General features: G+C 36.4%; 2 protein-coding genes and 1 non-coding gene across 5 annotated transcripts; 1 reads left to right on the forward strand and 2 right to left on the reverse strand.

Annotated features, from left to right (window-relative positions):
* Window positions 1–1890: 1890 nt before the first annotated feature.
* Window positions 1891–2106, reverse strand: LOC127521518 (small nucleolar RNA U3). The gene has a single exon (XR_007932384.1). It is a non-coding gene; the product is annotated as a small nucleolar RNA U3 (small nucleolar RNA).
* A 439-nt stretch (window positions 2107–2545) lies between these two features.
* On the forward strand, window positions 2546–10973 carry vps37a (VPS37A subunit of ESCRT-I). Its single transcript, XM_051893372.1, has 12 exons — window positions 2546–2971; window positions 4882–4956; window positions 5062–5179; window positions 5533–5630; window positions 5728–5941; window positions 7674–7744; window positions 7939–8066; window positions 8285–8343; window positions 8609–8677; window positions 9783–9926; window positions 10259–10373; window positions 10474–10973. Exons 1-11 carry the CDS (start codon window positions 2862–2864, stop codon window positions 10337–10339), a joined length of 1167 nt encoding a protein of 388 aa, XP_051749332.1. The 5' UTR covers window positions 2546–2861; the 3' UTR covers window positions 10340–10373; window positions 10474–10973.
* Window positions 10974–11830: 857 nt separating this feature from the next.
* On the reverse strand, window positions 11831–25934 carry mtmr7b (myotubularin related protein 7b). Of its 3 annotated transcripts, none has more exons than XM_051893349.1 (14): window positions 25677–25933; window positions 25024–25143; window positions 24516–24678; window positions 23110–23267; window positions 22325–22453; window positions 22075–22209; window positions 20804–20936; window positions 20593–20702; window positions 20252–20377; window positions 20071–20120; window positions 18471–18671; window positions 15545–15679; window positions 13388–13511; window positions 11831–13133 (listed from the first exon to the last, which is right to left on the reverse strand). In XM_051893349.1, the coding sequence occupies exons 1-14, from the start codon at window positions 25698–25700 to the stop codon at window positions 12834–12836; spliced, it is 1908 nt and encodes a 635-aa protein (XP_051749309.1). In that variant the 5' UTR covers window positions 25701–25933; the 3' UTR covers window positions 11831–12833. The 3 variants fall into 3 exon arrangements, 2 of the variants coding, with proteins under 2 accessions (XP_051749309.1, XP_051749319.1); XM_051893359.1 differs by having other exon boundaries at window positions 12818–13133; window positions 13360–13511; window positions 25677–25934; XR_007930200.1 differs by having other exon boundaries at window positions 12908–13133; window positions 13249–13511; window positions 25677–25934.
* Window positions 25935–27003: the final 1069 nt, after the last annotated feature.

Raw genomic sequence — 27003 nt, forward strand, 5'->3', positions numbered from 1 at the left:
TACCGATTTCATCAGGCTCCGAAAATTCTTCAAAAAGAACACAAAGAATGGCCTTCTCAGCTGCCATAGTTGCAACTCTTGCATCATCAGAACAGGGTGTTCAACGCACCACCATTTCCGTTTAAAAAATGTTTTGTAACGTTTTGTCAGGGCTGAACGCAGCCCAGTTGTAGAAACATCTCAAGGATGATCAGTGGACACAGGATGCACCTAAGCTCAATTTTGAGTGTCATAGCAAAGGCTGTGAATACGTATTTACATGTGCTTTTTCTTGTTTTTTATTTTTAATAAATTTTTAAAGATTTCAAAAAAACTTCTTTCACGTCATTATGGGGTATTGTTTGTAGAATTTTGAGGAAAATAATGAATTTAAACCATTTTGGAATAAGGCTGCAACATAACAAAATGTGGAAAAAGTGAAGCGCTGTGAATACTTTCCGGATGCACTGTATGCATAATATGAAAGAAAAACTATATTTTTATACATATACATACCAATCAGGCATAACATTATGACCACCATCCTAACATTGTGTTGGTCCCCCTTTTGCTGCCAAAACAGCCCTGACCCATCAAAGCATGGACTCCACTGTGAAGGTGTGCTGTGGTATCTGGCACCAAAATGTTAGCAGCAACATGGATCGGACTTGTTTGTTCAGCACATCCCACAAATGCTTGATTGGACTGAGATCTGGGGAATTTTGAGGCCAAGTCAACACCTCAAACTCGCTGTGCTCTTCAAACCATTCCTGAACCATTTTTGTTTTGTGGCAGGGCACATTATCCTGCTGAAAGAGGCCACAGCCACCAAGGAATACTGTTTCCATGAAAGTGTGTACATGGTCTGCAATAATGCTTAGATAGGTGGTACGTGTCAAAGTAACATCCACATGGATGGCAGGACCCAAGGTTTCCCAACAGAACATTGTCCAAAGCGTCACACTGCCTCCGCTGGCTTAGCTTTTTTTTCCCATAGTGCATCCTGGTAACGTGTTCCCCAGTTAACTGACGCACACACACCTTCTTCCATTGCTCCGTGGTCCAGTTGTGATGCTCACGTGCCCACCACTGTTGGCGCTTTCAGCGGTGGACAGGGGTCAGCATGGGCACCCTGACTGGTCTGTGGCTATGCAGCCCCATACGCAAAAAAACTGTGATGCACTGTGTATTCTGACACCTTTCTATCAGAACCAGCATTAACTTCTTGAGCAATTTGAGCTACAGTAGCTCGTCTGTTGGATCGGACCACACGGGCCAGCCTTCGATCCCCACGTGCATCAATGAGTCTTGGCCGCCCATGACCCTGTCACCGGTTCACCACTGTTCCTTCCTTGGACAACTTTTGATAGATACTGACCATTGCAGACCGGGAACACCCAACAAGAGCTGCAGTTTTGGAGATGCTCTGACCCAGTCGTCTAGCCATCACAGTTTGGCCTTTGTCAAACTCGCTCAAATTCTTCTGCTTGACCATTTCACTTTCTGCCTAACACTACACCTGATTGGTGTGTGTATATATATATATATATATATATATATATATGTATATATATATATATATATATATATATTTCATATTTTGCCTGTGTTCAATAAACTTACATTTAAAACAGTTTTTTTCTGACTGAACAAAACTGATTATATTAATTACTGAATGCAAATTTTATTGTGTTGATATTACTTAATATAAACATATTCTTCATTTGAATTTTTAAAAATAATTTTTATAAAATATACAGATTTACTAACACCAGATACATATTCAAGAATACTCCTTGATAAATATGTAAAAACCAACATACAAAACTGAAAACCTACCTAAGCACAACCCACTCCATTAAAAAACGGAAATTTAGTTTATTTTTAATCTTACATTAACCAGCTTCAAATGCCACTCGGTTCATACTCTTTTCCTCCATAACCTCAAAAAGAAGTAAGGAACGTTCTTCAATGATGCAGAGCTTATGAACTGAATCATTACTCTACACCCGCTTCACGCTCAGAAAACAGTATCAAAACTCTTCATCGTGGTTTGGGAGACTCATCACTTTCTCAATACATTTCCTAGTTAAGAACTATAGAAATGATCCCTGAAAGTATAGTCTTAACCTTCACTCACCAAACCCAGCTCGAGTCTCTTCTGACACTAGGTGTCTCACAGACGGTAGGGTCCCATCATAGCAATACAAAAGTGACATCTAAAACCATGACATGTTCATAATCATTACTGTTTCGAAGACTTGCAGCGAATGTAACTTACTTGTTGATTAAGTCGCGTAGTAAACACAATTTTGCTAATCCAGTAATTATAGTTTCTCAAAAGCGCTCGGTGTAGCATGGTACGTTAACTTGTAAGCATGATTACAAGAAATGACTGTTTGGGGCATGTCGTTCTACTGCTGTTCTCGTGTATTATGTAGAGCCGATAGAGATATACAGTTATTCTGATGTTTTATTGTGTAAAAAAAATGATTCTCAGCAATCTGCCGTATATGCTTTTATTAGACTCGTGTCTCTTTAAACTCCTCCCTGCTGTAAGTGATGACGCGAGCAGCGCTAAACAGCTGACGTCACGCTCACACGGGTTGTTTTCTTGCGAGCCCGTGTACTTCGTAATCTCTCATACTGTTATTAAAACTCAACAGACCTTTTAGCGGCTTTTCAGCGGTCCACTTAGGTTCCATATTCACTCATTTAAACGGGCGTTAGGTCGCTAATATCAGTAAACATTAGATAGGGCCGTAGCTAAATGCTAATGGTGGCGTTGGGTATTTCTTGAATTTCTGTTTCATTTCACCAGGCCTCTTCAAACTGACACCGCCGAGAGATTCAAGCGTTAGTTTGCGTTTTGGCAGTCGAGAATGAACTGGATTTTCCCTCTGTCCAAGGGTTCTGGATCGATCCCTCCTCTGAACAGTTTACAGAAACAAAGACAGAGACAGATCGAGTCTCTCAAAGCTGCTCACTCCAAGTAAGTCTCACTGAATGGCTGTGTTCCAATCCTAGAGAGCTGAATACCTAGACAGCGTTTAGGTATTAATATAGCAAGAGGAAGCTCGTTGGGATTTAAGACAGCCAAAATGAACTATACATCTAATGATTTCAGTCTTGATAACACGTGCTCGGTGGTCTGATCAGTGGCGTGATCATCAGGAATACCCGATCTATGTTGTTGTTGTGTTTTTGTGTGTGCGCGCGCTCGCACCTGTGTTCTGGATGTGCCGTGCGTGTTTCAGATTAAAGTATTAGCTCTTCATAGTTTACTCCAGATCCCTTCTTACTCAACTGGACAGGTTTTAAATTAGTGGCATGGTACACCTTGTATTATTACTTAACAGACTGATAGAGCCATTTTCTTCCTGAGAGGGTTGACTTCCTTCGTTCTTATGAAGTATCATGATTTACTAGTTATTCAAAGCACATGATGTGACCCATTTCGCAACAAAATTCTTCTGAACTATCTATCTTTCAGTTTCGTTGAATGTAACTCTAATATGAAGCAGCCAATATTGTAAACAACACTAAAAGTGAGATCTGCGTCAAGATACCTGGCAAGGGATTCGCAAATATATTTATCGAACATGTTTCCCGGACTCCTCTATTAGTCTGCTAAAAAGATAATCCCGCCCCGAAAAAACATGATTGGCTGAGATTTACTAACAGGTGGAGGCCTTGTTCAGACGTTTATTTTTATTTATTTATTGGTTGGTTGGTGCAGTATTAAAGGGTTAGTTCACCCAAAAATGAAAATAATGTAATATATTACTCACCCTCATATCGTTCCACACCCGTAAGACCTTCGTTCATCTTCGGAACACAAATTAAGATATTTTTGATGAAATCCGATGGCTCAGTGAGGCCTCCATAGCCAGCAATGACATTTTCTCTCTCAAGATCCATTAATGTTCTAAAAACATATTTAAATCAGTTCATGTGAGTACAATGGTTCAATATTAATATTATAAAGCGACGAGAATATGTTTGGTATGCCAGAAAAACAAAATAACGACTTATATAGTGATGGCCGATTTCAAAACACTGCTTCATGAAGCTTCGGAGCGTTATGAATCAGCGTGTTGAATCATGATTCGGATCGCATGTCAAACCACCAAACTGCTGAAATCATGTGACTTTGGCGCTCTGAACCGCTGATTCGACACACTGATTCATTATGCTCCGAAGCTTCATGAAGCAGTGTTTTGAAATCGGCCATCACTATATAAGTCGTTATTTTGTTTTTTTGGCGTACCAAAAATATTCTCGTCGCTTTATAATATGTTTTTAGTACATTAATGGACCTTCAGAGAGGAAATGTCATTGCTGGCTATGCAGGCCAACAAAAATATCTTAATTTGTGTTCCGAAGATGAACGAAGGTCTTACGGGTGTGGAACGGTATGAGGGTGAGTAACAAATTACATTATTTTCATTTTTGGGTGAACTAACCCTTTAAAGTCACTATGAAGTCAAAATGGACAATTCTTTTTTTTTTTTTTTTTAATTAAATATTGCAGTATTTATTATAAATGATTTATCCATGCACATTATTATTAATATTTAATGTAAATAAACATAATATTTGATCAAAATATCTTTTAATAAAGCCCTCCCTCTTGCAATGACATCTCTTATGATGTCTCTGATGATGTGTTTACCTGTCACTCACATGACATCACAGCAGTAGCAAACCCCAATGATCCAGTCAATTCCCGATGGACAAACTCAAGTCACAGCCTACATTTTTTCTTGACCAAGAAGCCATTTTGCTCAGATATATGTCACAATAGGGAAGAAAATAGCTACTATTGCAACTTACTTTTCATGCCGACTTTAAAACAAAATGGTTACTTATTTGTCTGACTTAATTTTGATGTCTCCATAGTCTTGCAGAAATTCAGAAGGATGTAGAGTACAGACTTCCTTTTACTATCAACAATTCAACTATTAATGTCAATATGTAAGTATAAAAATGTATTTTGTTTATTTATATGCATTTACACAAATACATTTGCATGGTTTTGAGTGTGGTCTAATATACATCCACATTTGGTGTCATCCACAGTTTACTCCCACCACAGTTCCCTCAGGAGAAACCAGTGGTCAGTGTGTTTCCACCAGTAGGTCATCATTTAGTAGACAGTAATAATGGAACAATGGTTACCAGCCCACTCATAACTAATGTAAGTAATTTGTCATTTTCTATGAAAAATGAAATCAGTCCTTCTGCACTGCATGTAATGATCTGATTTTCTACTCTGGTTTCTTAGCTAAACATGAAATCAATATTTATAAAGCCTATATTTACTTTTTTAATACACGCTCCTGGTCTTACAATTCGTCAGTGAATCGTCCCAACATTAATTTAATACCGCTTTTCACAACCCAATCAATACCTGTTGGATAAACTCGAGTCAAATGCCTTTTCATGTTGACTTTAAACTGCATAGCTATCTATGTATGTATTATGTAACAGCTGGAATAGTTCCTTCAGCTCACTATTTTACTCTTCCCTTTTCCTTTCCTTTTTCACTAGTTTGGAATGCATTCGGATTTAGGGAAAGTTATTCAGAGTTTGCTAGATGAGTTCTGGAAAAGTCCTCCTGCCTTAATGTCAGGTCCCACCTTTCCTTAGTGAGTATTTTTCACCATTTTACTAGAAGTTAAATCATGTCTAATAAGGAAGATCTCTAATTTGTGCGTTTGTTGTTATCTTTGTCTTGTGGCTCAGTGGTATGTACAAACCATCGGGGATGCCTCCTTATCCAACTCAGAGCTTCCATTTTGTTCCTGCCTTCCAACCACAGGATGGTCAGCGGCCTATTGGCCCCGCCCCTGTGCCACATGCAGGGGTGGAGCCTCAACAAGCCCCTCCCCGACCAGCAGCACCAGCTTATGGACTCATTACAGACCTTCCTCTTCCTGTACCAACTGCTGACTCACAGGTACCTAACGGGCATTCAGTTCAAAATCATTACATTTACACTTTTTTACACTACTACGTCTAGAGACACTAGCTCACATTGTGTACAATGAAAATAGACTACTTGAGTTCCAATCTGACTGTTCAGACTGCAATTTTAAACATTTCAAATCACATACATTTGAGGATTGAATTGATTCAATTCAGTTGATACAATGATATGATTTGGGATGTTGTGAACAAACAAAATAGAAACTAGAGGTGATACATTTGCACGTGTCATTATGTTTACTTTAAATTTCCACCACCATCTTTGCCACCTGCTACACATCCTGATTTAATTAAAACAAGGCCACAATAATTTTTTACAGTTATCCTTAGGTCTGTTTCAAAACACACACAATATTAAGAGGTTACCGCATTCACACTGTTTGTATAAGCAGCGTAGAGTTGTGTAGCAGAACTGCAGGTGCACGTTTGTATTTATGCCACACATTATGGAAGCCAATTTTCACCATTACATAAAGTTGAAATTCTGAGATACTAAGGGCCAAATTTACTAAACAGGGCAAATTAGTGTGAGAGTGCAATTCCAAAAAAGTGCAGATGGGAGAGGAAAGTTCTGTGTGTGATCTACTGATGACATGTAAATGAAAGAAAACAGGCGCAGCCGGATTATTTCCGTAATGACCAACGTAATCTACCAAGAGCAGCGCAAATTAGCGTCTGGTTTAAGACGTGCTTTTTTTGGCCGGTAAATAATGGCGCAAATACCAGTAAACTGACTCACGCAAACCTTAGTAAATCACCTTGCATGATTCATTTAAATACTCTCATAAATTTTGCATCTGAAAGAGAAACTCCTACAAATGCATATTCAATAAAATCAGCCACAAAACTGTCTCCACGCCTTTTCAATGCTAATTTTGCACTGCGTCTTTAGTAAATCCTGACAGTAGTTTTTTAAAACCAAAAGAGGGTTTGCGCTGGAGCAAGATGTTAGAAAATCTGTCCCTAAGTCAGAAATATGAGATAAAAAGTCAGAATTATGACTTTTATCTTATCCATTATGATTTTTATATTATGTTGTAGTATTTAATAATTTTGACTTGTTATTTCAATTATGGTTTAGCATGTCATATTTTTGACTTTAATCTCATAATTAAATTATGACAATATTAAGTACCCATATTAAGAGGCTACAGTATTCACACTGTTTGTATGTGTAGTGCTGTGTATAATTTTTTTGCAAAAGACTCTAAATCATAATTGACATGAAAAGTTGAAATTCTGAGATAAAATGTTGAAGTTATGACATACTAAGTCCTTATTATAATGTAAAAATTTGAAATTATGAGATAAAATGTCATGAGACATAAAATACTTTTTGTCAATTTTGAGTTGAGGAATTTTTTTATTTTTTATCTTATAATTGACTTATCTCATAATTATGACTTGTCAATTTTTTTTATCTTATAATTGTGATTAAAAGTTGACATTTTGAAAAGTCAAAGTTATGAGATAAATCATGACATAAAAAGGTAAAATTATGAGAAAGAAGACATAAAATGTGCTTCCATAACATTTTCACACTCAAAATGCACTATATCTTATTAATCAACATAGTCTTTTGTAATATAGGCTTTTATGAAGCAGCATTCAATAATGGAGGACATTACTCACCACTTTCTGTCTGGTGTGAAACAGGAACTTGTAACCTGTAAATTCTCACTTGTGATGTTCTTCCCTTGTAGTCAGGTCTGAATGGACACATATACAAGATGCCTGAAATCCCAGATACATTTACAGAACTATCTGAGATGAGGTACGTCAGGGCATTTGTTTTCTCTTGCATTTGTTTGTTCTGAGGATGAATTAATCTTGTTTTTTAGGTAGTGTACTGTACTAAAACATCATATTCTTAAAAATATATATTTAATTTGAACATATGAACACGAACTTGACATTTGTTACATTCTGTCATCTTTCTGGCGGGATTGTGTGTTTGTAATCTCCTAGTGTTTCTCAACTGAAGGACATGAGCGATCAAGATGATGTGCTGTTGGAGTTCTTCATGTGTCTGCCTCAGCTCAAACAAGTAACATCTGACAAAGAGGAGCTGGTCAACAGCATTGTAGAGATGGCCAGTGAGTTTTCTGAGCGCACTGCAGTTTGAGCTAGTTACTAACCTCTAGATCAATTTTAGACTAAAGTGGGATTAGTGGGATTTTTTCGCAGATCGTTTGAATCACCAGACTAGCCCTTAAAATTATAAACTCACACCTGTCACACATTTTAATGTAGACCAGATCAGTGTTTTTGGATTAGTTTTGCAAATAACACAAGGAATATATTTTACTTTCAGAGAAGAACCTACAGCTTGAGCCTCAACTGGAGGGCAAGAGACAAGAGATGCTGTGTAAAGTACGTACTTAACAAATGCTGACACAAAAACTTGGGTCCAAACGTCTGTGATTTAATTTTTCTGTTTAACATTTTTATTATTTCATTGTCGATGTTGATCATGTTATCTATAATAAAAATGATTTATTAAAAGAGAAAAATGCAAAGTAGAAGTATTAATTTCACAAGCTGTCTCAGATTTCTAGAGCCCAGTGTACATTATTATCTTGTCACTGTGTTTCCTTTTCAGAATGCTAATGATTGTTTTTTTTTCTTTTTTCTCTAGTATGAACAGTTAACCCAGATGAAGTCGGTATTTGAAACCAAAATGCAAAGACAACATGAGCTCAGTGAGGTAAAACACACGTGTTTTGCAAAGATGGAAAAAAAAATACTCTCTTGGATTTATTATTTTGATACCTGATTGTGTGTCCGTTGGACAAGGAAATGGAAAATATAATATTCCAATATTCATGTTTTCTAATATTCAAATTATCAGACCTCAGAATACCTGAGTTGTGTTTGTGGTTTTTCTGCCTCCATATTGTATGTTTTGCCTTTTTTTTTTTTTTTTTTTATAAATCTTTTTAATTGAGTTATATTTGTCTCAGGTTAACTTGTGGGTCAACTAGATAAAATATGATATAATCTATGATGTATCTCATTATATATATATATATATATATATATATATATTATACTAGAGCCGCACGATTCTGGTTAAATTGAGAATCACGATTTTTTGGTTTCAAACGGACATCACGATTCTCCCATAATTCTTAACAGACAACTAAACAAAATAACTTGTGACAAAATGTTAATTGCTGCAGTCTATTTAAAATATTTAATTAGTCCTAATGAATTACTTTATAAAACTATTTGAATGAATGATTCAATGACTTACTCATAAATACTTCACTTGTTTCATTACTGGATGAATCAGCGTTTTTGAATGAATCTCTTGGGTGAATGATTCAATGACACATTTTTAAGTCGCTTGTTGCCACACACACATTGATGTGGCAGTCACACATGATTTTTAATAATGGTTCTTATTATTATTTTTAATCTTTATTATTATCAATGTTAAAAACAATTTTTGCTGCTTTTAGATTTTTTTTTTTTTTGTGGAAACCAGGATTCTATAATGAAGGGAAAGTTAAAAGGAACAGCATTTATTTGCAATAAAAATATTTTGTAACATACCCCAAACTTTTGAATGGTAGTCTATCACAGTTTAAACAAAATATTAAACAACACAACTGTATTCAACACTGATGATAATCATAATAACGTAAAAAAAAAAAAAAAAAAATGTTTCTTGAGAACCAGATCAGCAAAATAGAATGAGTTCTGAAGGATCATGTGACTGGAATAATGGCTGCTGAAAATTCAGCATTATTATTTTTTTTTTAATTGAAATGTGCATTTTCATTTTTTTTTTTTTTTTTTTCTGCTAGAGCTGCAGTCTGAGTGCGCTTCAGGCCAGATTAAAGGTAGCGGCCCATCAGGCTGAAGAGGAGTCTGAAGAGACAGCAGAAAACTTTCTGGAAGGAAAGACAGAGATTGACGATTTCTTAGCCAGCTTCATGGAAAAGAGAACGGTATTAAAGTGATATTCTGTATGAAACAACAAACAACCATGCACCTCCAGTAGAAATCTATAGGCAAATTGTATAGCACCACACTACATATTAAAGACATACAGTTCATCATGCTATTTTGAAACAAGTGTAACTTTATATAACTTTTTACATTTCACAAGACCGGTGCGATGTTCATGAGACTTTTTGTTCTGCTCCAACTTCCTGTTACAAAAGAAAGTCAACACAGGAACACTTGTCATGCCATTTCATTGCGTCTTATCATAAGCTGTGATATGAAAAACATGTGCACTTCCTTAAAGTTAACATAATGATCAAACCTTCCGTTTCAGCTTTGCCATTGCAGAAGAGCCAAAGAGGAAAAGCTCCAGCAATGCATGAACACACATGGACAGTTCCCCACCACACATTAGATTGAATGTCCCAGTGCTCTTTCCTTGGAGGAAGGTACATTTCCCTCAGTGAAACTCAACAGATTGATTCACTTGTGGTAAGAAACTCTTTAAGTTGATTAAAAAAAACAACAACATTATATTCTTTATCGCAGGTTTGGGATCAATCTACCAGCAGACCAGTGGGCTTGAGACAAGCAGCACATCTTGTGGTCTACAGCCTTGATTGGGCAAACCTAGATACATATGACAATAGAGATTTCTGCATCATTCTTTAATGAAATCAAAATGATTTTTGCACATGATTCCAAAAGTGTTACTCTCACACTGGTTGAGTAGACCAGATGTGAGTACGTCTGGATGTGCCCAGTCCAGCTGTGACCCAAAGGCGAGGAGAGGAGAGCAATCTGTTCTTAATAGTGTTCAGAAACAGCCTGAGTTCTAAGCTTTTTAGTTCAGTTGATGATGTGACAAATGGGGTTGGGCCTTGTACGCACTTGAAAATGATTTTGAACAATGTTAATGCTGCCGTAAACGTACGACAAAAACATACTGTATTTAATAATGTTGATAAAAAAAGCCTTTATTATAATTAGACATTGTATTATATGTTTATTTAATTTGATAGGTTAATAAAACATTTAGAATAATCCTTGTTATGGCTTAAGTGTGGTTTTGCATCTTTAGTAACATTAAGGAAATTATACACTGGAGGTTTATGCACAGTATATTGGTTGTGAGCCGATATTAGAGATTTATTAAATTCATAGGTATTGGTTGATACTGGATTGTACTTTTTTGTCCTAATTTGCCATAGTGCTCACTTAAAAAAAGATTATATTTTTATATTGTCCATAGTATTTTTCTTTTTCCATAGTATGGATGTCATTGGGGCCCATCAAATGTTTGGTTACCCATATTCTTCAAAATATCTTCTTTTGTGTTCAGCAGAAGAAAGAAATTCATACAGGTTTGGAACTACATGAGAACGAGTAAATAATGACAGAATTTTCATTTTTGAGTGAACTATCCCTTTAAGAACACTACAAATTTAATAACATTGTTGAATGTAATATCCAATTCTGAAAACAAATATCCATTTCTCATACTCTATGCTGTAATCATTTATTTGTAGCATTTGAAAGTAATGATTTTAGTGTTCAATATATTTAGACAAACAGTATTGCATTTTAATTTTGCATTTATCAATTATCAGCCATAACGTGAAAATAAATATTGTTTTTTTTTATTTATATATATATATATATATATATATATAATTTTTGTTTTTTTTTTAGCACTGCAGAGCTGCATTTGACTTGTTTGTCCAACAATGGAAGATGGTTTAGAAGTATTTAGGAAAACTGTTTGGGAACAATCCATTTAATGGCGCTAATTACACATTTCACTATAATGTTCACCAAAGAATGACTATAACTTGAGCTCAAGTACCCAGATTCATGTAATACACCATTTCGCTGTAGCATTCTCAGTAAAAATTGGCTCCAGATATGCTGTAATTTTGTTTGCTGTTTGGCAAACACTTTATTGAGAGCATTTGCCCTATATTCATATGTTCCAGACAAAACCTACTGGTATAGCTGAAAAGTTAATCACATGGATGTGTGAGGGATTGATTGTCTATGTGTCAGAGTATGCCTACAGTTACTGAAATGGGAAGTAAATGTAGTGTCCTTGACATACATTTCTTGTTTACACATGTACAGCAAATTCTCACAATTTCTACTTAAGAGTTCCTTTGAATACAAATGAAACACACAGGTGGGAATCTGATGGTCTTGATAGGTACAGTACAATTTCCATGAAGATATGGGCTATGTTTGGAATGGAATACTAGCATACTCTGTACTGCCTGCTGTATATAGTATGTGAAATTAGAATGCATTATAAAATGCTGTACATTTCAAACAATAGTATGCTACTCTACGGTCATCTAGCATACGGTTAAAACTGCTGCGTCATATTTCTTAAATAAATAATTTTAAGAAAATTCAAAAATGAGCTGATAAAAAATATGCAGACATTTCTTCCGGTGTATACATTGCTTTGTGGGACGCAGTGTTTATTTTGGCAAATGTAGTATGTATTCTAGGTATCTGATATATGTTCTGTATATTAGTATGAGTAGTATGGTAATATGCTGTTCCAAACATGGTTATGGAAAATGTAAAGACAAAAAAAAAAAAAAAGTCGCATATTGAGGGCTTGAAGAATCAGACTAAAATATTCACAGTAAAAAACAAAACTTAAAATACTACTCAGGAAATAACTTACTATAATGGAAATAACTTTACTATAAAAGGTCTTATTGCCAGACCATCTTGGATATTGTGCACATACTTAAATATAAATTCACACACAGATTTTAAAAAAATTAAAATAACATAAAAAAAAAAAAAAATGTAGTTCCCAGTATGATACTGGTTACTGTGCTTTTATCCCCCATGGCCACCAGTTCTGTTTTAGTTCAGGCATTTGTTTTGACCACCTCGTCCTAATCGGGGTCCTTAGCATCGTCTCCAGCACTGGAGGAGTGGCTGCTGAGGTCAGCCACGCCCGACTCAAAATCGCTGCAGGTTGAAAGGTCATCAGGGTCACCGGTCTTGGGTTGGGCTGCTAGCTCTAGTGGCAGTGTGAAGGAAGGAGTGTGTTTCTCGCTTCTTGGGGTGGTGAAATAGTCCAGAGGGCTGCCAAGTTCACACTCGCTTGGAATTGGACGGCGGGCCCGTTCAGACAACTTCTTGGTCTTCTTCCTCTCCCCTGAAGTTTTCATCTCCTTCAGCTCGGCAAGTCTCTGTTTAGGTGAGTAAGTTTGAAGAGGTCAAAGTCTTTCAGTTTTACATCAGTGCAGCAACTAAAAGCAACAAATTCAATTCTAATGGACTGTTTGAAATGGAACACTAGCATACTGTGATGTGTAATGTCAGAATGAATCCCATCCCAGAGAGGGCGATGTCTACTTGGTGATGCGTTTTCAAATGCTTATGATACATGTGATATTTATGCATGCATGTGTATGCCTTGTCCAGCGTCCGTCTCCCGTGGTACCTCCTGGTGGGTGCTAAGCTCCTCCTCCAGTTGTTGTGACTCCTCCCTTACTGCATTCAGGCAATCAGCTGGAGACTGTGAAGCCATACTTTTCTCTGCACGGCCGTACATCCCCTTCCAAAACCTAGAACATAATTTCCAGTTGATTAATCCTCTATTGTACAGTCTTACCCAACAAACCCATTTTATTCACTTTGCAAGCTCATAATGCATTTAGGATGGTAATAAAATGGTTAATAATAAAGAGAAATTACTTTGAAAAAAACAAAAAGCTTTGTCTTGTCATTTCCTGCAGACATTTTAAAATGTGCATTTTTATTTAAATTCGTAAGCATATTAATGGATTATTCAGCCATCAAAATTTGGATCTTGGTGATTGAACAGAAAATTGCACATCATATTAGGGTAGGCATTTTTATGATATCGATTTCTAATTCGTTTGTTTTATAATATCGATTTCTAGTTTGTCAATTTCTAGTTTTTTTTCCTAGCATGTTCTCCCATTGTTGGTGTGGGTCAGTGTTACTTTAGTATTATTTACTATTATATTATTATTAGTAGTAGTAGTAGCAGCAACATTTATTAATATTTTGAATTAGCTTATATTTTTATATTGTCAGTTTATTTTTAGATAAGTTTATGAAAAATATTTCTATTTAGCTTCAATTTATTATTTTTCATTCATAATTTATTTTTATTTAAGTTTATTTTATTTTAGCTAGTTGCCAAGGACATTTCTCATTTTTAATTTCTATTTTTTTTTTTAAATTTGTAAGATTTTCATATAATATTTATATTTTATTTAAGCTTTATTTCATTTCATTTAACACAAATTATTTATAGTAGTTTTAGTAAAAAAAATAAATAAATAAAATAAACACTAGCATGGGGTTCCTCCGGGTGTTCCAATTTCCACCATAATCCAAAGGCATGCAGCACAGACAAATTAGAGAAACTAAATTGTTTATAGGTGTGAATGTGGATATATGAATATTTATTAAGCTATTTAGTTTGCGCCTAATATTTAATGTTTTTTTTATTTATTTAATTGAAGTAAATGGTTAGGAAATCAGGTGCCAATTTTATTCAAATCTGTTATGTTTAAGTTAGTCTAAAGTCTGTTTCACCAATGATAAGTGTAATAAAATAGTTAGCATAACAATAGCATTGTTCTGTGCTGTTTTTACCAAGTAAAACTCATTTCTATCCATTTTCACACTGTGCCTCCAGGTAACATACCTAAAAAGGACCACCATTTAATTTTTTAAAACTACTCTCTTCCTGAAACACCACTCGAGGAGGCTTTTGATCAAGAACGTGGGTGTTTAAGGTCAAGTTCACCCTTCTAAATCAATGTATCCCAAAGGTAAAACTTCCTTTTCATATCAACAGTTATTTGTTAAACTCTCAAGCATATAGGCATCTTAAGATTGGATTAGCTTAAATTAAATTATTAAAAAGGGACAAAACACCCTAGTAATTACATCAAACGGTAGCACTTACAAGGCAAAATTTGTCCACTAAAGTGCCTTGGTGTAAAGTAGAGAATTAACAAGGTTTTTTTTTTTTCCTTCACCTTTAATTTTTATTTAAAGAAATCAACACCTTTTTCTATTGCTACATTGGCTGAGAGAAAAAAAAAAAAAAAGTGTCACTGCAAGATATTTTCTGCCCAATATAGTTTCATTTCACTTTCTCATTCTTACAGTATGGAGCTTTGTCATCTGAGCAAATTCAGAAGGAAGCACGACTATTGTACAACTTAAAGGGATAGTTCACCCAAAAATGAAAATTTACTCACCCTCAAGTTGTTCCAAACCTGTATGAATTTCTTTCTTCTGCTGAACACAAAGGAATATATTTTTTAAAAAATATGGGTAACCAAACAATTGTGGGGCACAATTGACTTTCATAGTAATGAAAAACAAAAAAAATACTATGGAAGTCAATGGTGCTCCACAACTGTTTGGCTACTGACATTCTTCAAAATATTTTCCTTTGTGTTCAGCAGAAGAAAGAAATTCATACAGGAACAACTTAAGGGCGAGTAATTGATGACAGAATTTTCATTTTTGAGTGAACTATCTCTTTGAGGGGACCTGAAAGTTTAAATGATTGTTTAAAGGCATCAGGGCCATTCAGATCGTGTTGACTTACTTGAAGCAGTAGGCAGTGGTGAGAGGTTTCAGAACACCCTGTGTCTGGCTGTGGTCTGTCCTGTACAGAGGGTTTGTGTATTCGGCCCTGTTCTCCCACAGGTGTGGCCACAAAGAGTGTGTTCGCTCTTGTAACCTGCATGGTGTACAAAGAGGGAGATTGAATAAGTAAACTAGCACATAAAGGTAATGAAACCAAGCTGGTCCAACAGTTACACTACCTTTTGTTTGAAACTTGATTCTATGTCAAGGGCTTACCACAGCCATAAAAAAAACAAACAAAAAAAAACAAATCTGATCTCAACCTCAGTTCTCGAATGTTGGTTACAACTTAAATATATTGAATATTCAGTTTAAACTGTATTGTCATTGAAGAGTTTTGGATATTGAACTCATTTTTTGAGGAAGTATTGGCATGTTTGCCTGGTCCACTTTGCAGCTTATTCTGGGCAAGAACCGGCCACTTAAGCTAACTTTTGCTACGGTTACGCCTGGAGTCCACAGTGCTCCAGAGTTTCGACCCTCGAAAACTGAGACTTTTGGAAACGCTGCAGACCCTGTTTTACTTTGAAAACTCCAGGGTTGCGTTTCAGTGTAGACGGACCAAAAGGAGACTTCTGAAAAGAAAGGCATGCCCACATTTGCTCCCTGATTGGGTCTTCCGGATCATTGCGTATCCTGATTCATCAAGCCCCTATCATCTGACCATTATACCGGAAGAGGAAAATAACAGACCAGCCTCGACGACCATGTAAACAATAACATGGAGACAGAACTGCAAGCTTTGCTGACTTTGTTGTCCTTTTTAGCAGCCATTGTGCAGTTAAACTCTGCATTTCATAATACTGACAAGACTCCCAATCAACATTTTCGACCACCATGGCCGCCTTGTAGTCGTTAGTTACTTTGAGTAACAATTCCACCACACCATGTCCACACAAAGACATCCTTGCTTTTCCTCACCATCATGCTCATTGTTGTACCAGCCAGTCTGTGACTAGTAACCAACTGCAGACTAAACAACCAAATTCCTGTTTACACTTGTACAGGCACGTCCAGTGTGCATGAATGGTCATGTGACATGCGTTTTCGGTTGTGTAGTGTGGATGGAGATCTTTTCTGAAATGTAGTGGAAATGCCAGTATGGACAAGGATCATTTTAATTTTAAAACACCATGTTGAAATGAAAACGCTCTAGTGTGGACAAAGTTTGTTGGTGTGTTCCACACAGTTGGTACAAGCCAGACCTCCATTAAGTAGCTTTTCGGCCGATTGAACATATTGAATTGGCGGCTCCCATCTGTGATCACTGTTCTTGGCTGTTCAGCTTAGTGAGCAAGAAGAAAACCTAATGGGATGGGATGCAGGTTGGCTGGTCCCCAGCTACACCAGCTCAGATTTGCTTGAGAACAGTATGGCTATGCTGGACCACCAGCTAGACCAGTACTATACCAGCTCTAACTAGCATAAACCAGCCTGGAACAACATGGAATTTATTCTGGTTTAAGATGGATTTTTTTTCAGCAGAGTACTACTACCAGGTTCTGAAGGGTACATCTGATGAACACTTTACTATTCCAGGAGATCACAAGAGGAGTTGTGAATAGCAATAAAGTGATGCAACACTGGTAGGTCACATAACAGTGACAACGTAATGGATGTAGTATATTAGAAAATCATTCATACTGCCCATTTTCATACTCTATAGAACATCCATTGTACCAGTTGCGAAATAAGTTTCAAAACAAATGTGGTACATATTAGACAACACACGATTTCGGACACAGCATTTGTTTACGATTTATGTATAGCCACTAGGGCTTGGACAATAAATCGATGCATCGCGAAATGAGAAATTATACTGGATCGATTCTGATATTTTCCGAATGCATCGCGTATATCTCTCGAATCGATTCTGAGCTTAGTTTTTAACAGCAGATGGCACTGCATACTTTAGAAACAGCCATACTCTGCTCCCTTCAAATTCCTTACACACACCACTTGAACCTTCTATAAAATAATCATTCATAAAGTTCGAAAAGGTTGAAGCGAATTATAAGGGTGTTTGCAGTGGGCTGTTTACATTAATCTTCCGTCATAAAAGTATTCTGAGATGCAAGTACATTATTAGACTCAGCTGAATGCACGAGCGCTCTTCAGCACTCTTCATGAGCATTTGAGTGTGCGGTTAAAAACTAAGCTAATTGATTCGAGAGAGAATCGCAATGCATTCGGAAAATCTCAGAATCTATTTATGAATTGCGATGCATCGATTTATCATCCCAGCCTCAATAGCCACAGTCCTAGCTCTTCCGGTTTCCCATTTTGAATGATAAATACCAGACCACAGCCATCTGCTGGTATGGAGAGTTGTCTCCTCTCATGCAGAATGTACATAGTAGTTAGCCATTGGCTGTAGTCTTTGCAGTGTGTTCAAGTGCAAGTATTCGGTCCAGACGCAAGCGACATGAGTTGACACCACAGTTGGCTTTCGTCGCTAGTAGTTTTTTGATTTTGGTTTGTTGTGTCTGGGCCTTTAGGAGCGGTCATAATATCAACCTATCACCCTTAAAACATGATTTTGTTTTCTTGTGGACTGTTCATAAAAACCTGTGCACCTGGACTCACAAAAGTTACGTAGCAATAGCATCTGATTGGATCCTGCCATTTTGTGGGCAATTTGCCAGTAAATAGACTGTGGGCCATCTATACTAGTACATATATAACCATGACAGTCCAAAAAGTAATATATTTCTGTCAAAGCTGTGACCTAACAGTTAGCCTACATGCTCTGACATGTTGAGCCCCAGGCGCTCATGCAGCTGGTGCGTGTACAACTCTGGCAAATTTTGCTGATCCTGCTCTCCCCTCTTCTCTTTCTACTATCCATATCCATAAAAGTGGCAAAATGTGGTTGGTTTTCTTACTTTATGTCTCTCCTCTCTTTCTGGCAATTGCCGATGAAGTTCCCGTACTGGCAGGAGTAGATGTGTGTGTGTAGCTGTATGAGGAATCGCTCATTGAACTCAAACGCACAAGGGAACTGCTGCATCAACTGCCACACGCATTCCAGAAACTGGTCCATAACTGGGGAAACCTCCTTAGGGTCACCGTCAAGATGAGAGTACCTGAAATGTAGAAGATTTTATGGTAACACCTTATGATGACAGTCCACTTTAGACATTCTACAAAGTAACTTTGCAACTACATGTCAACAACCAGTCATTAGAGTATTAGTAGACTGTCTGCTTAATATCTGCTAACACTTTATTTTGATGATCCCCAAACGGACATTCTACTGACTATAAGTAACATTGCAAGTGCAGGTCAACTTATTCTACTTACCCTTACCTAACAAGTCTACACTGAGAGTTAGTTGACATGTAGATGCAAAGTTACTTATTGTTAGTATAATGTCTAAAATGGACTATAGAAATAAAGTGTAACCGATTTTATTAATAAATGAAGATAAAATGTAATTATATAGTAGATGAAATAGTAGAAGCAATGACCAAGACATGCCAAGAATATGTGCATATGCAAACTACTTTTCATTAGTAAATAACAACTTAAACATAATAAATGATCATATGACTTCCAAACACTTGTAACATGTTGGAGTTGTATGGACCACTTTATGATTTTTTGCCTATAGTCACTGTAAGCTTTTGCTATAAAGTAAAAAAAACAACAACGTTTGAACATTCTTAGCTGCATTTCCACCACAGGAACTTTCCCCAGGAACTGGGGACTTTGGGGTAGTACTCTGTGTGTTTTGACCACAGGGACCAGGGTCTAAATGAAGTTCTGGGTAAAAATTTCCCCCTCAGAAAGTCCCTGCTCGCTAGGTAGTACTCTTTCAAAGTTCAGAAACTTTCAGGGGTGGGACTTGGGCGCTAAACATGCTGATTGGTTCACACAGCATTTTGATTGGTTGACTTCACTCAGCATTTTATTTCAACCACCATTTTTAAAAGTCTGTTGCGGTACATGCAGTAAGAGTTGTTTGCTACTGTATGGAAATCAATAATGGAGTTATGACAGATGGACCGATGATGAGGTTTAGGCTTTATTAAGCTTATGTGCAGAGGATGAAATCCAGCGGGAGCCTCGAAAGTCACGCCCAGTCCTATGTTCACTGGACTAATCTTCACGGTACTTTAGACCGCGATGGAAACGCAGACAGCAAGTAATTTCAGTGAAAACGAGGCTCTTGAAAATTTCCTCGTTTTGCGTCATCAAAAAAAATCATTTTTTTGGAAACCTGACCCTGTATCATTTCATGCCTTATGCTAAGAGACACACACGATCTAACTGTGTACTGCATGACTAATGGTTTAGTCACAGTATCTGTTATGGATTGAGTAATGAGGCCCTTCTGGTTTTGCATGTTATCCATGCATAACAAGTAGAGGACATTCACAGAAAGCTGTTCTTCAATTCAATCATGAAATCAATGAATTAGAAACAACTATAAGTCCAACATGTGAGTCCAGAAACGTGCAAACTGAAATGAAAAACACAAACCTGTGGGAAAACTTGTGTCCAAATGACACCCAGTCCTTTTCAATCAAAACCTATAAAGGAAGAAGACTTGTGTTTAAATACTGGAAATGCTACAAATTTAGTCTTTATAGATGATGTTAGACTAGCACTGTTTTGAAAATCAAAGCAAAATGGATCAATCATCAATCAAAGTTATTATTACCATCAGTCCCTTGATAGTTCTGTAGTACGAATCTAATAGTACACTAGCCACCGAACAGGCCTGAGCCGTTCTGTCCCACCCATCTGAACAGTGTACTAGAACACTCACTCCATCCTCTGCCACTGCCTGTGGACACACATGGACAGAATAATACATTACAATGATTATGTCAATCATATGCTGTTCGTACTCATATGCAGTTTTCTACTTAAGTAATCATGTTTTTTGGACATGTACCATCAATGAATTTCCATGATTTTTTTTCCATAACCAAGCAAGGTTTTTTTTTTTTTTTTTTTTTTTTTTATAAATCATCTTTAAAACTTTCTAAGAAGTATTGCCTTTGCAATGAAGACTCCAGCATCTAGTACAGCTTTGATGTGTTTTAGCCACCCAGAGTTCTCCAGACCCCACAGGAAATCACTCATGGTGGGAGCCGCGAGATCACCAACTGCAACACATAGACAGAAAAGGTGCATTTTCTTATGGATAGCAAGTGGTCACCAGACAGGTATCTGCTGGTATAAGTGTAATAATGATTAATCTGTCTACCATCTATAAGTTTCTGCTGGCTGTTCCTCATGACATGGATGTTTTCTATGCCAATGAACTGCAGTTTTATGTTAGTGTAGTGGTCTTCATTCTCATAGCCCTTCCCTGCAGCACGATTAGCCATGGCATTCAGCTGAAAGTAGTTACAAACAGTGTTTCAAAGTAACAATACTGCTAGTATTTATTATTATAGTAACACTTCACAATAAGGTTCATTAGTTAATGTATTAACTGACATGAACTAACCATGAGCAATACATTTGTTACAGTATTTGTTAATCTTTGTTAACGTTAGTTAATAAAAATACAGCAGTTCATTGTTTGTTCATGTTAGTTCACAGTGCATTAACTAATGTTAACAAATTCAACTCTTGATTTTAATAATGTATTAGTAAATGTTGAAATTAACATTAATAAATGCTGTAGAATTGCAGCTCATTAATAAGTCATGTTAACTAATGAACCTTATTGTAAAGTGTTACCATTATTATTTACACAATACCAACATTATGGTATACATACTGGTATAGTTATGGTATGGTACATTATGGTATAGTACATTACAGTGAGGGGTGAGGGGCATTAAATGTCATGAAAATGTCACTATGCAAAAAAAATATTTTAAAGTAATTTTATTTAAGTTATATATACAAAGCCAATAATATGTCTGGATACAAATATCAATCTTTTAAAATTTGCCATTCATCAAATAATAATTGCACCAGTTTCCACAAAAATATTAAACAGCACAACCATTTTCAAGTATGATATACTAAGAAATGTAACTTGATCACCCAATCAGCATATAAGAATGATTTCTGAAAGATCATGTGACAGTGAAGGTTGGAATAATAGAGTGGTGCAGGTATGACTCAGAACTCAGAAGATTAATTTGCCGCTGGTTCCTTCGAGATTTTCCATGGGTTTTATAACCCCATAGGAAAATCTTGATGGAACCAGTGGTGAATTTGTCTTCCAGGTTCTACCTGCACCACTCTCTGGCTGCTGAAAAAAAATCAGCTTTTCAATTACAGAAATAAATTACATTGTAAAATGTATTCAAATACACAAGTTAATTTTTAATTGTAATAATGTAAAAATGTTACTGTTTTTACTGATCAAATAAATGCAACAAAAAATCTTAGCAACCTCAAACTTTTAAATGGTAGTATATAAACAGATGGATGGACGGATAGATAGATAAGAAAACTAAATCTCAACAGCTTGACCAACCTGTTTTTTTGCGTGTGTGTTTGTTTCTAATTTCTCACCTTTGGCCTTGTGTCCACCACATACATGAACTCGCTGACAGGGTTTGACTTCATAATGGCCTGCAGCATCTGCTCATCGTCTGAGGAGCGTGCACTGAAACCAGTAAGAGGCTGACTGCTCCGACAGATTGATGCCTAGAAAAGCAATGGTGTGAGCATTTAAAGAGAGGAGATGGGAAGATGACAACATTTAACATATTAAGCTTAGTATAAAAAGTAAAAGCCAGCAAAGTGTTGCTCTTGCACTTACACTGGTGTCTCTGTGGTAGTAGGAGAGAACAGGAAGACGTCCTCGACTTCGGAACTTGGCACTGCCCACAATGACAGCTGGAGAGGCTGACTTTGGCACATACAGCTCTGACGGGTAAGTGTCACACAACTGCCAATCAAAATATTCAGATTACAACTACTGTTTTACATTCTTGAGGTCAACAGTGGCCCTGTTTACTTATTATGCAAGAACCATCGATTCATTTTTTTAAAATCAAAATATTATAATTTGCTCTGCCTCTGAAACCTTCAGCTCTGAACTTGCCAAACAGTGACGTATGCTTTTGCAGAAGCTGTTTTTCCATGTGATTTCAATTCCATTTTTTTTTTTTTATAAATCATGTTGACTAGCCATAAAAACTGCACTACCCATAATCCTGGTGAAAAATCCACCAATCAGAGGTGTCACTGTTACCATGGAAATGTAAATTGAGAAATAGCTTGATTAGTACAAGATTCTGAATAGCTTTTAATTTTCCACAGAAGAAATTAAGTCATGTAGTTTTGAAACTACATTAGGGTGAGGAAATGACGACAATTTTAGTTTTTAGGTGAACTATCCCTTTTAGTACATAGTCTTTTACCTTTGTTCAGTTTTCATATATATCATAAACAGAATAAAAATTGCATTTATCACGTTTAATATTGTTTTTGGCAGTGTAATTTAAGGCGTAAAAATTCAAACACTGATCTCTAAAATTTTGTGGAAAAGGAAATCATGTTTATTGACCCTGAGGATGAACAGGCATCTGAGCTCATACTGACTCTGTACTCATGATTGGCTGCTGTGGCATGCCAAAGGTTGCTGGGTATTCCCATTCGGCTGAATTCGGCCTTCAGGTCGATGAAGGCCCAGGCCTTTTCCCTTAACTCTTTATCCAGGTTGGGGTTAAAAGAGAAGCAAAACAGTTCTCCATAGCGCTCTGCAAAAGAGAAAGGGACACACAAGTAAATGTTAATGAGTGTGTGGGTCCCATGAGGCGAAACTCACAAAGCTGTATCGAACTGTGTCCTGCATCTGACGTTGCCCAAATTTCACAGACGTTGTATTTCATAATTCACTGTGATGCAACAGCTAAGAGCTAGCATTGTCTAAGCAAAAAAGCCACAGTGTTCACTTTTCACAGAAGAAAATGCAAATGTATGGATCATTAATCATGCTTCGCCAAATCATATGTGAGTAAATTTGTTACATGACTTCTAATGGAGGCTTACAGCTGAAAAGACACTATAGTTTAAACTTCTTTTTGTCATCAGTAGTGTACATCAGGGAGTTGCATGTTACATTTTCTATTATTTATTTTAGTTTATTTACCCGATGGTGTTTTTGTTTGTGTGTATGACCCACTGTACATCTCTGTTTGAGCACTGGCCATGTGTCATGTCATGTGACTTTCTATTTTACCACCTATATTATTATGGTTGTTATCACTACATTTTAAAGGGATAGTTCACCCAAAAATGAAAATTCTGTCATTTACTCACCCTGAAGTTGTTCCAAACCTGTATAAATTTCTTTGTTCTGCTGTACACAAAGGAAGATATTTGGAAGAATGTTTGTAACCAAGCAGATCTTTCCCCCCATTGACTACCATAGTAGGAAAAAAGAAAATATATATATATTATGGTAGTCAATGGGGGGCGAAAATGCTTGGTGAAATGTATACAGGTTTGGAACAACTTGAGTGTGAGTAAATGATGAGAGAATTTTCATTTTTGGGCGAACTATCCTTTTAAGGGACAAAGCAGATTTTGGTCTTCAAGTAAATTGGTATATATTATCGTTGTATAACAGTTATAAGTTGTAAAATGTACAGTCACCAATTTCCCATCCCATAATACCTGGAACATTGTCACCATTTTTTACTGTGAATTTGTGGTAACCACAGCTGCCAGTTTTTTTTTTGTTTTTTTTTTTTTTTTACTATAAATTTAACATCTTCTTTACAGTGTATGTTTTACTTGATTATCCACCAAACATACTTTCTGATCCTAAAAATCTAGAAGCTCCCTAATTTTAATATTGAATTAAACCCTAAAAGATAAATGGAAGCCAATATACATTCTGCATAGCCTATTCCATGACATTTTAGATTACTTTTTTTTGCACCATGTTTAGTTTAGCTTTACATTTTTTGGGGTACCTACTTATAAAATGCATTTTACTTCACCTGGGCGTGAAAGACGGGTGAGGGAAGCCAGAACATCTACACAGTCCTTCTCCTGTGGGATCAGCAGTCTGTAAACATGGAAGTTCTTACATCGGATAATAAGAGGACTTCCTGATGGATTTGTGGGGAGTCTCTCCACAATACTCATCAAACTGTGCAGAACCTAACAGAGCAAGAGAGATCTTTAGTGGCCACGGAAATCTGGAATTATCTTTATATTTTTTGGACCTTCTTGTGTAGACATAAACATAGATATACAAATTCAGTACATATGGATACAGTAGATAGATTCTAGACAAATAAATTGACTGTTTCATTTAGATTCAACCAAAAAAAGCTTTATAGCAGCTAAAAAGCAGAATAAGGTGACAACAAATGCAGCCGATTATAGCAATTTATAGGAGACCAGTTAACATAGTGGATGACTTGTGTCATTGTGGTTTAAACAATTGGGGTCATTTTTCAAGAGGAAGCTTGATTGTCTGCAAGGAAGAGTTTCGATTCCTACCCAGGTCTCTTTGCGGGCTTCTGAGTTCTCTACAAATATAGTGTGAGTAGAAGAAAGGTATAATGTTCCCACAGTAGACTTCCTGGGGGTCAGTCTATCAAACATTCGTACATTTTCCACCTGGAAAACAACATATAACCATTTCTATAAATACTACCAACCTTTTGATGCACATTATATTATGTCAATTGAAAAAAAACATCCTACCCCTACCAAAACATATAATGGCTCAGAAGGTCATTTAATGAGGAAATGAGGCATAGCTAGGGCCGTATGATCGATGTACTTGTCCTAACCTAGATTAATTTTCTCTTGATTACATTAAAAACGTAAAATATTATACTAAAAAGAATGCATTTAAAATTAAATAGTATCTGCTGACTCTCATGGTGTATCAGTAGTGCTCAGGCATAACCATTATTCGGATCTTGTTACAATGCACTAGATGAAGGAAAATGGGGGCTGCATTGTGGCCTATTTTGGGTTTATTCTGTCAAACCATTTATTTTACAAAAGATTAATTTGGAAAACAAATATTATTTTTTTTCCCCCAGAGCATATGCTATTCAAAATGAAAGAAATCTAGTAAATGTATGCTGTATTGGGAGTGATTATTAAATACCGGGTCGGCACATAAAGGACATCAGCAGTACCTTTGGTGTTCTGATGTGCTCCATTCTAGAGACGCCCGTCCAAATGATGCGCAGAAAATTAATCCCGACCGACCGGGCTATCCGTTCTTTTTCAGGTCAGAAGAACAGAGCAGGGCGTCGCATGTTGGTTAAAAGAACATCATTAGACAATGGGATGACCCGCAGGTAGTGTAATTCAAGACATGGTTCTGGTCTAAATGAGGAGATCCGCCGTGCGCTCAGACTGGTACACGCACACTACGAATCCTACTATGGCGACGGTTTGGTGTATGAATATTAACTACGTTGTGTGACGTTAGTCCAATAATCCTCACTGATTGGTTGAAAGGCAGACATGGGTGATGGGTGGGCTCTAGTCAGAGAGCGAATGAACGATTCTCACTTTGAGGAATGTCAAGTGGTAGTGAATTTTACATAAGGCACGTTACTGGACGCTTCAGTAAGGTAACCAAGCAACGTCATACAGAACTATTTAATATTTATTGTCTAAATCCCTCGCTATAGTAGGATTCGTATTTCGCATTACCGTGGATTATTTTACAAAAGCGCATGAGCAAGCATCTCGTCTGTATCCCTTATAGTCTAACGCCCTTGAAATTAATAAAGAGAAGGGACAAGAATATAGATTATAGTTGTATTTTAAGCGGCACTCTATGTAAGGTTCCGAATAAAGATCTGTATCACTTGAATAGTTGTATTGATCGATGTTTATAATAGCTTGTCTAGGATTTCAATGATTTACAGTGATTCGATCATTTAATTAAGATTTAAAGTTGATTTCCAGTTACAATGGCTGAGACTGAGTTACACATAGTTGTCTTTTATCATGTGATTTTAAGCACGCAGTATTTTGTGCTGTTGCATTTGTACATTTTTTTTGGTAATAATATGCACCATATGTTTCACAATTTAAGTCATTTTACAGCAGCCTTTTATCATATGATGAATTTCCAACATTAATTGCTTCTTTAATTTTATGATCACTCTTTTCATAGAAAAAAAAAATCATCTTATTTTACGTGATTACGATAAATGTTTTTATTTCTGTAGATGCAACATTTGTCCAGAAGGTGGCGATAAATTACAGCCGACAGATATATTTGAAAGCTCATACAGCAAGTGTTTATACAGATGCGCTCTGCATGTGGTAACGTTTTTAAAAAAAATAAGTACAGATTAAGTACAGAATTTTGAGAATTCGGTTACTTTTTATAACTTTTATCAATAAGTCTTTAACGAATCAGTCGTTCGTATAGGCCTATAGTATTTTTCCTTTTAAATAAACATTAAACGATCTGTTGGTGAGGTTATGCAATCTCTGTCCTGT

This window comes from Ctenopharyngodon idella, chromosome 1, assembly GCF_019924925.1.
Source record: "Ctenopharyngodon idella isolate HZGC_01 chromosome 1, HZGC01, whole genome shotgun sequence".
NCBI classification, from domain to species: Eukaryota; Metazoa; Chordata; class Actinopteri; order Cypriniformes; family Xenocyprididae; genus Ctenopharyngodon; species Ctenopharyngodon idella.

What these genes read in the sequence shown, in the direction of transcription:
- mtmr7b (XM_051893349.1), bottom strand. Translation starts at nt 25,700, where the DNA reads ATGGAGCACATCAGAACACCAAAG. An exon ending in AAGCCCGCAAAGAGACCTGG is followed by an intron (nt 24,679 to 25,023) that starts GTAGGAATCGAA and finishes TTGCTCTGTTAG; the next exon opens with GTTCTGCACAGTTTGATGAG. An exon ending in ACTACCACAGAGACACCAGT is followed by an intron (nt 22,210 to 22,324) that starts GTAAGTGCAAGA and finishes TTGCTTTTCTAG; the next exon opens with GCATCAATCTGTCGGAGCAG.
- vps37a (XM_051893372.1), top strand. Translation starts at nt 2,862, where the DNA reads ATGAACTGGATTTTCCCTCTGTCCAAGGGTTCTGGATCGATCCCTCCT. An exon ending in CTCAAAGCTGCTCACTCCAA is followed by an intron (nt 2,972 to 4,881) that starts GTAAGTCTCACT and finishes ATGTCTCCATAG; the next exon opens with TCTTGCAGAAATTCAGAAGG. An exon ending in TCAGGTCCCACCTTTCCTTA is followed by an intron (nt 5,631 to 5,727) that starts GTGAGTATTTTT and finishes CTTGTGGCTCAG; the next exon opens with TGGTATGTACAAACCATCGG.